At 41.2% G+C, this 13017-nt stretch overlaps 1 protein-coding gene across 3 annotated transcripts in view; it reads left to right on the top strand.

Annotated features, from left to right (window-relative positions):
• Positions 1-13017, top strand: part of txndc16 (thioredoxin domain containing 16) — a 92797-nt gene that overhangs the window by 37567 nt on the left and 42213 nt on the right. For all 3 annotated transcript variants that reach the window (XM_048538362.2, XM_059649152.1, XM_048538363.2), the window contains exon 13: positions 6077-6136. In XM_048538362.2, coding sequence (XP_048394319.2) covers positions 6077-6136 — 60 coding nt within the window. The remainder of the gene's footprint in view (positions 1-6076; positions 6137-13017) is intronic.

Below are 13017 nucleotides of genomic sequence, written 5' to 3'. Positions count from 1 at the left end.
CTGTCTCGCGCGCTCTCTGTCTCGCGCGCTCTCTGTCTCGCGCGCTCTCTGTCTCGCGCGCTCTCTGTCTCGCGCGCTCTCTGTCTCGCGCGCTCTCTGTCTCGCGCTCTGTGTCTGTCTGTCCGTCCAGCATTAATTTGGAATGGTTATTCTGAATCTAATTCAGCATAAATTCTATCCAAATCTTTGGGCATTATGCAACACCCAGTTATGCCTCCTGGTTTTCAGAAGTTCGAAATAACCAAACTTCCAAACTCAAATGCTAGAGTTTAATTGCATCATTGGCAAGGTCAGTATTTATTCTCAATCCCTAATTGCCCTTGAGCAGTGGGTCATGATGCCATTTCAGAGATCAGGATGGAACTACGTGTAGACCAGGCCAGGTGAGGCAGGTTTCCTTCCCTAAAGGACGTTAGTGAGCCAGAGGGGTTTTTATGATAACCAATAATATTTTCATGGCTCCATTACTAAGGCTTGCTTTATCTATTATAATTGAATGAGTTAGCTGTATGTGTGAGTGAGGGATGTTTTTATGGACCTTAACTGGAGCTTCCTGATGTGGAGTGTGTTACGTCAAAACGATCATCATGACATCCTGAATTGATTAGGCCAATTAAAATTTAACTACCATAATCCTCCAAATAAAGGGACAGCAAAAACTGTTTTGGTCAGGCATACAGTGTCCTGCTAGGGCTTTCTCAATGGGAGTGTGGGTATAAGTGTTCTTACATTGATTAGACCATTGTAAATTTAGCCACATTATCCCCCAGTTAGAATTTCTTCTGTGCCAACGTCCTAGCGCTAGTTATAAGGAATAGTTTATGGGAGAAAAAGTCAAACAATTGCATAATTATCGCAATGCAGAAAGCTGGGAATGGAGTTATCAAACCTGTGACATTTCCATTTTGCTACCACTTTCCATATGGCTGGTGGACTGATAAATTATTACTCGACACCTTAGAGTGCGGCAGGGAATGTGGCATGCTGGATCTTGATTCACTTGGTAATTATTTCCTATTTCTTTATGAACAACAACCAAAAAGAAATCAGACTCATTTGAAATGGTTTCAGAGATAGCAGGAACTGCAGATGCTGGACAATCTGAGATAACAAGGTGTAGAGCTGGATGAACACAGCAGGCCAAGCTTTCCTGCTCCTCTGATGCTGCTTGGCCTGCTGTGTTCATCCAGCTCCACACCTTGTTATCTCATTTGAAATAGCTTTGATTTTGTAGTGAAGCTGAGCCTTGAGCCTATAGTTTCAGGCTTGATTTTGTGGTGATTTGCAGTGTATTGTATAATTATTGGTTACTGATGCATTAACCAGGTGTATTTATTGTTACAAATTAAATGAGTTATTATATTACTGTTCATTATAAGAATTATGATTAATGTCAGGTAATGGTGCAATTGCTGTGAATAGCTATTACAATCCAGTGCAATCAAAGTTCCTTTCATCTTTTCTTTCCCCTTCCTCCCGCCCTCCTCCTCTGGCTGTGTATAAATGGCAACTCTGTTGCCCCTGTGTCAAAATCCTGGCATTGCCTCCCCAACAGCATTGTGAGCCTACCTATAGCACGTGAATTGCAGCGTTTAAGAAGGCAGCTCACCACTACCTTCCCAAGAGCAACTATGGATGGGCAACAGATTCATCCATGTCCCATGAGTGAATTTTTAAAAAAGTTAGTGCGTAAAGCTGCTGCCACAAACCAGAGGCAAAGAAAGCAAATAATGTGATCACAACTCGAGTTTTGCTGCAAAAAGACACAGTCTAGTGAAGATTTTCATCATGCATTTGTAAGGGCTGTTTACAAGAATACTAGTTTAAGGGAGAACAGCCATTCACACCATATGAGAGGAGAGTGCTGATTGGTTGCCAAGGGAATTCTGATCAGTTGACATGTTGTCAAGGAGAACTCATTGGTTAATGATAGTTGACAGTTAACTTGCCAGGCTTTGTTTAAATTTTAAGCCAGTAGGTTGACTTTGATTGGTAAGGCATTGCCCTGGGAAAGGAACTAAATTTTGTTGGATAGTTGAATTCAAACACTGTCAGTACCTTCATTCTTTTCAATTGTTATTGTTGAAGGGAAATGCTGTTTGATATGATTCACCGCCGTCATAACACCAGCACTGAAATTCATATTCCACATTACCCATTTGTGTGATAACAGAGCATACTATTGGCTTAATAGCAGCACTCCGCGAGTTAAGTCAAACTTACTGCATCCAATTAGAGATGGCAACCTTATCATAATAACTCATCTACTTGGCCTTGATTCCATATCTCCCGAGTTCACTTTCCCAATATACGTGCAATGCTTTCTATATTCTTAATAGAGTCTTGTATCCTATGATCAGCTGAAAGTAACAGCTGTTTATGAGCTGAACTTTATGGCCAATTAAATATTTGCTAAATCCAAAATGACTCCAATGTTTGTGGGATTGAGGTTTGAATGCAGTTTGTGTCAACTTTGAGAGCATTAAAATAACTTCAACATGTTACAGTTTCTCTATAATTAAGCAATCATGGCAAGGATTTAGAAATTCCAAACACCACAAGATTCTGGATGTTTTAGTAACTGAAATGTTTGTGCAAACTTGTCTAATTAAATTTCTGAATTCTGAGAACTTCAATATAGCATGTTTTGAATATAACGTTAACATCAAAACCAAAAAAAAAACTGCAGATGCTGTAAATCAGGAGCAAAAACAGAAGTTTCTGGAAAGACTCAGCAAGCCTGGCAACATCTATGAAGAAAACATCAGAGTTGTCATGTCAGGTCTGCTGAGCCTTCCTGAGAACTGTTCTGCCAATGAGGTATATAGGAAAGAAAGGTCACATTCCTCTGTGTCACTTGTCTGAAAGTCTACCAGATGTCTGTGCTGATGGAATGTCGGGTCAGGCCAGCACTTAAACAGATGAGGGAATCTTACCAAAAATTGCCGAAGTGTCAATTTCAGTGAGGGGTGCGGTTTCAAGGAGTGTTGCTGGCTGTGAGCTCTATCTCACACAATTTTGCTCACCTCTTATGAATCATGCTTGCACTGCCATGACTGATTACTGACCATTGCTGGGATTCTCAGTGACAGAACTTTATTCAAAGCCCAACTGTCACTTCATTGCAAACACAAGGTCAGATATAGAAATGCATTGCCTCTTTGCAGTATCACCTGTCTGATAAATTGTCATTATAACTGCAGCTATAAGAATGAAGCCACACAACCGAGGGAGATTTTTGGAAAATATAAGTGTTATGTGTCCTCTGTACCCCTAACCCGTCTTTCCTTTAGGCCCCATTATATAGCACAAATTTCTATACTGCTGGAATGCAACTATCGTCTTATAGCAGAGCCCCTGTACTGAAATGATTACTTAAACTTTATTGCATGAAGCAATCAAAGCAGGATCCCTCAAGTAAACAAGTTAAGCCTCACAACCCATCTTAACCATTACCTCATTAATGGTGGAATTTAGCAACGATTGCAACCAACAGTGCCTGAAGTCTGCTGAAGAATCCCAGAGCTGAATTCTTGTGGGATTTTCTGAATTGTTAAGTTTATTGTGTGACATTATTTATAGCACTTCTGAAGTCACCAAGGCTGTAGTCGACTTTCTGATCAGAAATGAAAACTAGCTGCTCTTAACCTGACTTCTCTGTTCCTTGTGTTAGCTGTTTATTCAAAACCCAGCCCCTCCTGCGAATAACTTCTTAAATTCTTCTGCAAGGCAATAAATTGCCCATTTGTCACAAGGCAAATCTAGCCACAAGCAGATGTTAGCACTTCTCTTGTAGGAAACAGTATATTTCAGAAAGAGTTATTGCTGATTCTTTCAATCCATGAACAGTTATTGAAGTTCTGAAGTTTATATTGTCACAATTTCCTAACAACTTTTCAGAAAAATCCTGTCTGTCTGAACTGCTAAACTGCTTAAGACTTCTTCCCAGCTCTGATAGCCTGGGGACAGCCACAGACTAAACTGCACTTCTGATGGTATGACTCTCAATCAAAAAACTGATTGGGACCCATACCATCTGGTTTTCTTTATATCGTAATACTCAGCTTAATAAAACACAACTCATCGGTTAACCCCAAGGTAGCTGGCTAGCCATTGAACATAAGTCACATGCTTTCTTGTTAAAAACCAAAAGAACTGCAGATGCTGTTAATCAGGAACAAAAACAGAAGTTGCTAGGAAAGCTCAGCAGGTCTGGCGACATCTGTGAAGGAGAAAACGGAGTTAACGTTTCAGGTCCGGTGACCCTTCCCCAGCAGTTCAGTGCAGAACATCACATTTTCTCATATTGTATTTCATCTGCCATTTCTTTGCCCGCTTGCCTAGCCTGTCCAAGTCCTTCTGTTGTCTCCTTGCTTCCTCAACATTACCTGCCCCTCCACCTATCTTTATATCATCTTTGTCTGCAAACTAAACAACAATATCCTCAGTTCCTTTCTCCAGGTCATTAACACTGACCCCTGAGAATCTCCACTTGTCACCAGCTGCCATCCCGAAAAAGACCCCTTTATCCCCAATCTTCTGCCAGTCAGCCAATCCTCTATCCATGCTAGTGCCCCTAACACTTATCTCTTATCTAGCCACTTCCTGTGCATCACTTTATTAGAAGCCTCCTAGAAATCCAAATAGATCACATCCACTGCTACTCCTTTGTCTTAACTTGCTCATTACCTCTTCAAAGAATTCTAACATATTTGTTTGACATGACCTCCCCTTGACAAAAACTGTGATGACTCAGCATTATTTTACCATGCACTTCCAGCTGCTTGACTATCTTACCCTTAATAATATTTTTATCAAAGACTAGGGCCGGGCTAACTGGCAGTTTCTATCTCTCTCCCTTCTTAAACGGCGGTGTTACATTGGCCATTTTCCAGACCTCTGGGATCTCCCTGATTCTCATGGTTTCCAGAAGACCACCGCCATTGCCTCCACAGTCTCCTCAGCTGTCTCCTTCACAACTCTGGACTGTAGGCCATTTGATCTGGGTGATTTATTCATCTTTTAGACCTTTCAGCTTACCCTACACCTTTTCCTTAGTGATGACCACTGTAGTCATCTCTGATCCCTGAATCTTTTGAAGTTTTGGTATGCTTTTGGTGTCTTCCACTGTGAAAACTGATGCAAAGTGCCTATTCGATTCCTCTGCCTTTTATTTTGTTCCCATTACTAACTCTGCAGGCTCATTTTCCAGTGGACCAATGTCCATTCTTGCTTCTCTCTTACATTTTAGATGTCTTAAAAAAACCCTTGCAATCTTCTTTTATATTAATAGCTAGCTCACTTTCATATTTTAGCTTCTCCCCCCTTTATTGCTTTTCTATTTATCTTTTGGTTTTTTAAGACCCCCTCCAACCTCTGGTTTCCCTCTAATCTTCACCACATTGGATTCTTTTTCTTTTATTCCCTCATTATCCACAATTGTCTCGCCCATTCCTTAGTATGTTTCTTCTTCCTTGGGATAAGTTTCTGCTGTGTCTCCTGAATTACCTCCAGAAACCCCTGGCTTGCTCTTCCCTGTTGGGCTCCTCTTCTGATCAGCTCTGGCCAGGTCTTGCCTCGTATCTTTGTAATTACCTTTACTCAATTGTAATCCTGTTACATCTGGTTACAGATTACACATTATGAAATGGGCTGTACCACGGGTTGCTCCAAAAAAAAACTCACAGACATTCCATAAATTCCTTTTCTTGAAATTTGCTCCCAATCTGATTTTCCCAGTGTACCTGTGTTTTGAAATCTCCCTTGATTATTGTAATAGTGTGTTTCTTTCTATGCCTTTTCTATCTCCGGACTTATTTTCTTCCCCATATCATGGCTAGCAAGGAGGCCGGTGTACAAATCCCATCAGGGTCTTCATTCCTTTGTGGCTCCTCAGGTATCTCAGCAGCACACTTGATTGATTTAATATAAGATGATTTGATTGGAAAGTTATGAAAGGAGTAAGGACAGAGCTTGCATGAGAAACTTGAATACCTAGACCTTCTTTTGATTATATATGGTAGTCTAATCTACAGAGCTTTTGCAGTGTTAATTTTTTTTATTGTTGATCTTTTAGGGGATGCTGTGTCCATGGCATTTATGCAGTCTTACACAGAAGTATCAACCAAACTTGCAGGTAATTTGTGACGTACTTGTCTTTATTTGATAACTAATTTCAACAGTTGTCTGCTGTGCATGTTTGTATGGAATCCCCACACTGTCTGTTAACTTTTGCTAACTTTAAGGTTTCAAACATCTATTTTATGTTTATTTTAAAGCCTTTGCATTATAGTTAACTGTTCCTTTTCATCCTCCTTGCTGCTCAGTATTGCTCTGTTGTGCTGATGTGATGCAGAATAGTATTGAATCATAGAATGGTATCGAAGTTCGGATCTGCAGAGGGGCAGGTAGTGTAGAGGAGCTGGGGAGGATACAGGAGGACTTGAATGGGGTAGGCAAGTGGGCGAAGAAGCGGAAAATGGAATGCAGTGTGGAAAAGTATGAGGTTCTGCACTTTGTTGGAAGAATAGAGGCTGCATGGGGAAAAGCTTCAGAGATTTGATGCGCAAAGGAACTTGGGAGTCCTACTTCAGGAACCTCTTAAGGTTAACATGCAGGTTCAGTTAACAATGAGGAAGGCAAATGCAATGTTAGCATTCATTTGAACAGGGCTCAAATACAAGAATGGGGATGTACTGCTAAATCTGTATAAGACTCTGGTCAGACTGTGTTTGGACTATTGTGAGCAGTTTTGTGCCCCTTATCTAAGGAAGTATGTCCTAGCATTGGAGAGGGCCCAGAAGAACTTTACAAGAATTGTCCTGGAGTGAAGGGCATGTCATTACAAGGTAGGAGCAAATTTTGACAGATGCTGGAATCTGTACTGAAAACAAAATATGTTGGAAATCACAACGTGTCAAGCAGCAAGAGCAAGTTACCATTTTGAGTGTAGACAACTTTTAATCAGAGCTGACGTGAAGAGCTCATGTTGACTCTGATAAGAGCCATCGAGACTTGAAACATTAGCTTGCTCTGTTTTCACAGCGGGTCCGGCAGCATCTGTGGCTTCTGGCATTCTTCTTGTTTTTTTTGTCATACAAGGAATGGTTGAGGACTCTGGGCCTGTACTCGGTAGAGTTTAGTGGAGATCTTATTGAAAATTACAAAATGGAGAGGCCTGGATAGAGTGGATGTGGAAAAGATGTTTCTGCTATTAGGAGAGACTACAACATGAGGGCACAGCCTCTGGGCGAAGGAACAACCCTTTAGAACTGAGATGAGGTGGAATTCTTTTCAGCCAGAGGGTGGTTAATCTGTGGAACTCATTGCCGCAGAAGGCTGTGGAGGCCAAATCACTGAGTGCATTTATGGCAGATAGGTTCCTGATTAGTAAGGGGATCAAGGGGGAGGGCAGGAAAATGGGATTGAGAAATATATCAATAATGATTGACTGTTGGGGCAGACTCTTCTGGTCTTATACAGCTCTTAGGATCTTGACCAGCTCCCTGCAAGAGCAATTTGATTATTTCTACTCCCCACACATTGTTCTTTAGCCCTGTATTTTTATTCCCTTTGTTTGAACTGGTTTATTGGAGTGTAAGCTCTTGTACTGTCAAGCTGAGGCAAATTGGTCACCTTTTAGAAGGACAAAGTCAAAAATAATTGTACATATGTTAGCCATTTATGTATTGAAATGGCTGAGCATACTATAATCCCGCATTGGATATAAATAGTTTCCATGATATCAACATGAAACCATTGTTTCTTTACTTTTCTACAGGTAGTTCTCCTATAACACAACAGTTGTGCTCTTGCATGATCTCGTGCTATAGAAAATCACATCGTAGGAAATCACTCTACCTGTACAGCAGAAAGTTCGCGTTGTCCAAAGAGTCCACTGTTCATCAATTGTGTTTCAGCCAATTTCTGTTAACAAAACAAGTGTTATAACAGAACCTTCCTGACTAAATAGCCACAAAACAGTCTTACAGTAGCTGAGACAGGAAAGCCAAAATATTTGCAAACATTTTCAGTGATTGCTTACTTGCACAAAAACTGCTCGAGAAGGCAAATAAGGCATTTGAAAACTAGACAGAATTATTTGTAATAAGCCATAATATAAAATTCAGTTTGAAAATGTAAAGCTAGATTATAAGGTTGTTCACTTTGAAAAAAGATGGTAAGCAACATGAGTAAACTTAAATTGGAAGGGTTGGGATGTTATTTCAGTATGTGCCAGGGTCATGCCTTCACTCAAGCTTTATCCTTAGGCCCTAGTCTTTCCTACGAGTGGAAACATCTTCTCCACGTCCACTCTATCCAGCTGTCACAGTATTCTGGAGGTTTCAGTGAGATACTGCCTCATCCTTCTAAACACTGACCCAGACTCTTCAACTACTCCTCTTATGTCAAACCCATCCTCTCTGGATCATTCTTGTAAATCTTCTCCAGACCACCTCCAATACCAACACATCCTTTCTTACGTATGGGGCTCAAAACTTTTGACAGTATTCCAGAAGTACTCTGACCAGAGCCTTATACAGCCTCAGCAGTACACACTGCTCATGTATTCTAGCCCATTTGAAATGAATTCAACATTGTATTTGCCTTCCTAACTGCCAAATGGACCTCCATGAGAATCCTGAATAGGACTCCTACAGTGCTTCAGATTTCCAAAGCCATTTTTATGTTTAGAAAACACTCCATGTCTCTATTCTCCTTACCAAAGTGCATAACCTCACACTTTTCCATATTGAATTCTATCTGCCACTTTGCTCACTCTTCTATACAGTCCAAGTCCTCTGCATCCTCCACACTTGCTCAATACTACCTGCCCTTCCAGCTAACTTCGTGCCAACTGCAAACTTAGAGACAATACTGTCAGTTCCTTCATTCAGATAGTTAATGTATGGTGTGAATGCCTGTGGTCTACACATTAACCCCTGCAGAAGTCCACTAGTCACTAGCTGCCATCCTGAAAAAGACTCCGTTTTATCACAACTCTCTGCCCTTAACCAACCAGCTAATCCTCTATCCATGTCCGTACCTTGCGCGTTACATTGTGGCTTCTTATTTTATTAAGCAACCTCCTGTGAGGCACATCTGGAAATCTGAGTAGCTCGTGTCCACTGGCTCTCCCTTATCTAACTTGCTTATTACTTCCGCAAAGAATTCTAACTGATATATCAGATATGACCTTCTTTTTGATGAAGCTGTGCTGACTCAGCATTGTTTTGCCATGAACTTTGAAGTACTTTGAAATCTCATCCTTAATAATGGACTGTAAAATCTTGCCAATGACAAAGGTCTACCAAACTGGCTGTTTATTTCCTGTCTTCTGCCTTCCTCCGTCCTTAAGAGTGTTACATTAGCCATTTTCCACTCCTGTGGAACACCCCCCTACCCCACTGATCCGTGAAAGATCTCCACCAATGCCTCAACAATCTCCTCAGCTGCGTCCTTCAGAACTGTGGGGTGTGTTCCATTTGGGCTGAGTGATTTATCCATCTTCAGACTTTTCAGCTTCCCCAGCACCTGGATCTTTGTGATAGCCACTAGAGTCACCTCTGACTCTCTTGAAGTTCTGGTATGCTGCTGGTGCCTGTGAAAACTGATGCAAAGTGCCTATTCAGTTCCTCCACCATTTCCTGGTTCCTCATTACAACATTTCTAGCCTCATGTTCTAGTGGCCCGATATACACTCTTACCGCGCTCTTAACCTTTTAGATGTCTTAAAAAATACTCTTGTGATATTCTGTTAAATTATTAGCTAGCTTACCTTCATATCTCATCTTCCCTCCTGCTGCCTCCCTATTGCTTTTTAAATTATCATTTGGGTACAGGCAATTATAAACATTTATTTATCAAGGTACAAGGTTGTGCACTCAGTACTGCTTTGCAGAGAACCTGGGAGTTAAACTATTGAAGTTCTGCTGCAAAGCTGCTATGTAAGCTAGTGTGCTGTTACTGTATCTAGTTGAGACATTTAATTATAATGCAGTAATTACTTTGTATGAAGCTGTGTCTGGCTGTAGCTAGAGTACAGTGGATTCACATGATTGGGATATTAAGTTCCTGAGGTGAACCACTTGATTGATAACTGGTTTAAGAGCCCTGTGAAAGCCAGGACGCTTGCTTCTGGAAAACTGTGGGTTTCAAGGAGAAATGTTTGCGATCCTTAAAATAATAAAAACAAGATTCTTGCCATATAGGTTGTTTGAAATTTTTATTAAAAATAATTTGTTTGTGGATCAGAAGAAACAGATGTGCTCCTTCATGCATCAGAAGGAAACTGTGGGTGTTTCCTAGATTTCCAAAGCCTTTCCATAATTACACTTAATGACGTCCTCTTGACTATGTTGGGAATGTTTCCTCAAATCTAGGTCTGGCGGCTTTCTGCTCAACCTTCTGTTCTGCCAGATTTGAATGGGGGCACTTCCTATGGAGTATTAATATTATTGCTCCTATTTGTACCCAGGAGTTAAAAATCCTTCCCGGTTTTATATGGTGGTGACATAAGAAATCTTTGATATTTGGTGCAGGGTATGAAATAATTTCAGCTGATGTATGCTGTGATTTCCAGAGAAATCAGGGACCCAATTCTCAGGATGTTATGACCTCACCATCACAAAGTTCAACACATGCTTCTAAAGAATATAAAAGATGTAGACATGGTCTGAAAGTGAATGATATCACCATGGCAAAAGATTTAAGTTTGATCATAATGGGATTCTGTCAACATTGTAAAGCTGGAGTATGTGACTACATTCACCCTAAAGAGTGGAAGCATTTTCTAGGTTGAGTTAAACATCTAATAAGATCAAAGTTCTGTAATCTTATAACATTACCAGTGAATGGTGGTGCACAATTAAATAGTCTGCGGAAAAAAAAACAGAATCCTTGAATATCTCCATTCTCAATAACGGTAGGAGCCCAATACATTAGTGCAATAGATAAGTCTGAAACATTTGAAACACTATTCTACTAGTGGATAACCCATTGTGGCCTCCTGTAGATGCCTCCTCCATCGCAGAAGCCAATTTTCAGTCAATTTGTTTCAATTCATGTGAAATCAAAAATTAGCTCAGCACAATGGATACAACAAGTGCAATGGGTTCCAACAATATCCAAATTGTAGTGTTGAAGACTAGTGTTCCATAACTGGTTGGGCTCCAGCCCAGCTGTTCCAGTAAAGATATGACACAGGCACTTGCCCATCCAAATGGAAACTTGCCCAGGCTTTTTCTGTTCATTAAAAAAAGAATAAATATGATTTAGCCACTTTGTGTATTATTCATCTACAGTCAATCACCAGAAAAATGATGAAGGTGTCATTGACAGTGTTATCAAGTGGTACAGACATATTGATTATTATACTGCTCATGAATTCTCAACTGGTTTCTTACAGAACCATTTGCTGCAGATATCACAATAGCCTAGGCCCAAACAATGCAAAGAGAGTGAAACATCAGAAGTGAGATGAGAGTCATTGTCCTTCATACTAAGGGGGCATTTGACAAACTCAAGCTTGGTGTGAAGAAGGTGAAATGTGCATGAATTGTGCCTTGTACAAAGGAAGATGGTGTGGTTGTTAGAAGGCGCCACCCCCCCCACCCCGGTATTGCTGCAGTGGATTCTCATGTTAGTGTCTTAGGTCCAATGAGTTGCTTCATCAATTACCTTTCCTCCAGAAATGGACAGGCCATTGATGAATATGAAGTGTTCATATTCCAGCTCCCCAGATACTGAAGCCATCCATGCCCACATGCAACAGCACCTGGATTTTGAAGCTTGAGCTGATCAACGGTAACTAGCATTCAATCGGAAGGCTGCTTGTTCAAATTGCATCAGGCTCATGCTATTCAAAAGTAAATAAGCTCCCTGGGCAGTTCTGTGGCTCCATGCTTAGCACTGCTGCCTCACTGCGCCGTGGACCAGGTGTCGATTCCACCCTTGGGCTACTGTCAGTGTGGGGTTTGCACATTCTCTCCATGTCTCTAGTTTCATCCCACAGTCCAGAGATGTGCAGGTTAGATGGATTGGCTGTGCTAAATTGCCTATAATGTGCAGGCTAGGTGGATTAGCTATGGGAAATGTAGGGTTACAGGGATAGATTAGGAGGGTTGAGTCTGGGTCGATTGCTCTTGGAGGTTTGGTGTGGACTCGATAGGCTGAATTGCCTGCTTCCACTCTGTAGGGATTCAATGAAATCACACTAATGCCCTGCGATGACCACCTCCAGGAAGAGAGAGTTGTTCTTGCCATTAAGTCCTCTAACGTCAATTTTCTGGGTAGCACCTAAATACAGTGGGTACAGCAACAGGTCAGAGGCTAGGGACTCTACTGTGTTGACTCACCTCCTGACTCACTGCAACCTTTCCATTATCTAAAAGGCACAAATCAAGAGTGTGAGGGAATACTCCCCACTTGCCTGGATGGATGCAGCACCCACAACACACTAGAAGCTTGATACCATCCAGGACAAAGCAGCCTGCTTGATGGGCACCACATCCACAAGCATCCATTCCCTCTGCCACTGTTTACTATCTGCAAGGTGCACTGCAGAAATTTATTAAGGATCCTTAGACAGCACTTTCCAAACCCACGACCACTTCCATCTAGAAGTACAAGGGCAACAGATACATGGGAGCACCACCATTTGCAAGTTCCCCTCTAAGCCACACACATTCCTGACTTCATACCATATGTTGGGAATGTTTCCTCAAGTCTAGGCCTGGTGGCTTTCTGTTCTGCCAGATTTGAATGGGGGCATTTACTATAGATTATTAATATTATTACTCCTATTTGTACCCAGGAGTTAAAAATCCTTCCCGGTTTTATACAGTGGTGACATAAGAAATCTTTGGTATTTGGTGCAGGGTATGAAATAATTTCAGCTGATGTATGCTGGGATTTCCAGAGAAATCAGGGACCCAATTCTCAGGATGTTATGACCTCACCGTCACAAAGTTCAACACATGCTTCTAAAGAATATAAAAGATGTAGACATGATCCGAT

The sequence above is a fragment of the Stegostoma tigrinum genome, chromosome 10 (assembly GCF_030684315.1).
Source record: "Stegostoma tigrinum isolate sSteTig4 chromosome 10, sSteTig4.hap1, whole genome shotgun sequence".
Taxonomy (NCBI): Eukaryota; Metazoa; Chordata; class Chondrichthyes; order Orectolobiformes; family Stegostomatidae; genus Stegostoma; species Stegostoma tigrinum.
The sequence above is the reverse complement of the archived record's forward strand: the minus strand, read 5'-3'. Positions and strand labels throughout refer to the sequence as shown.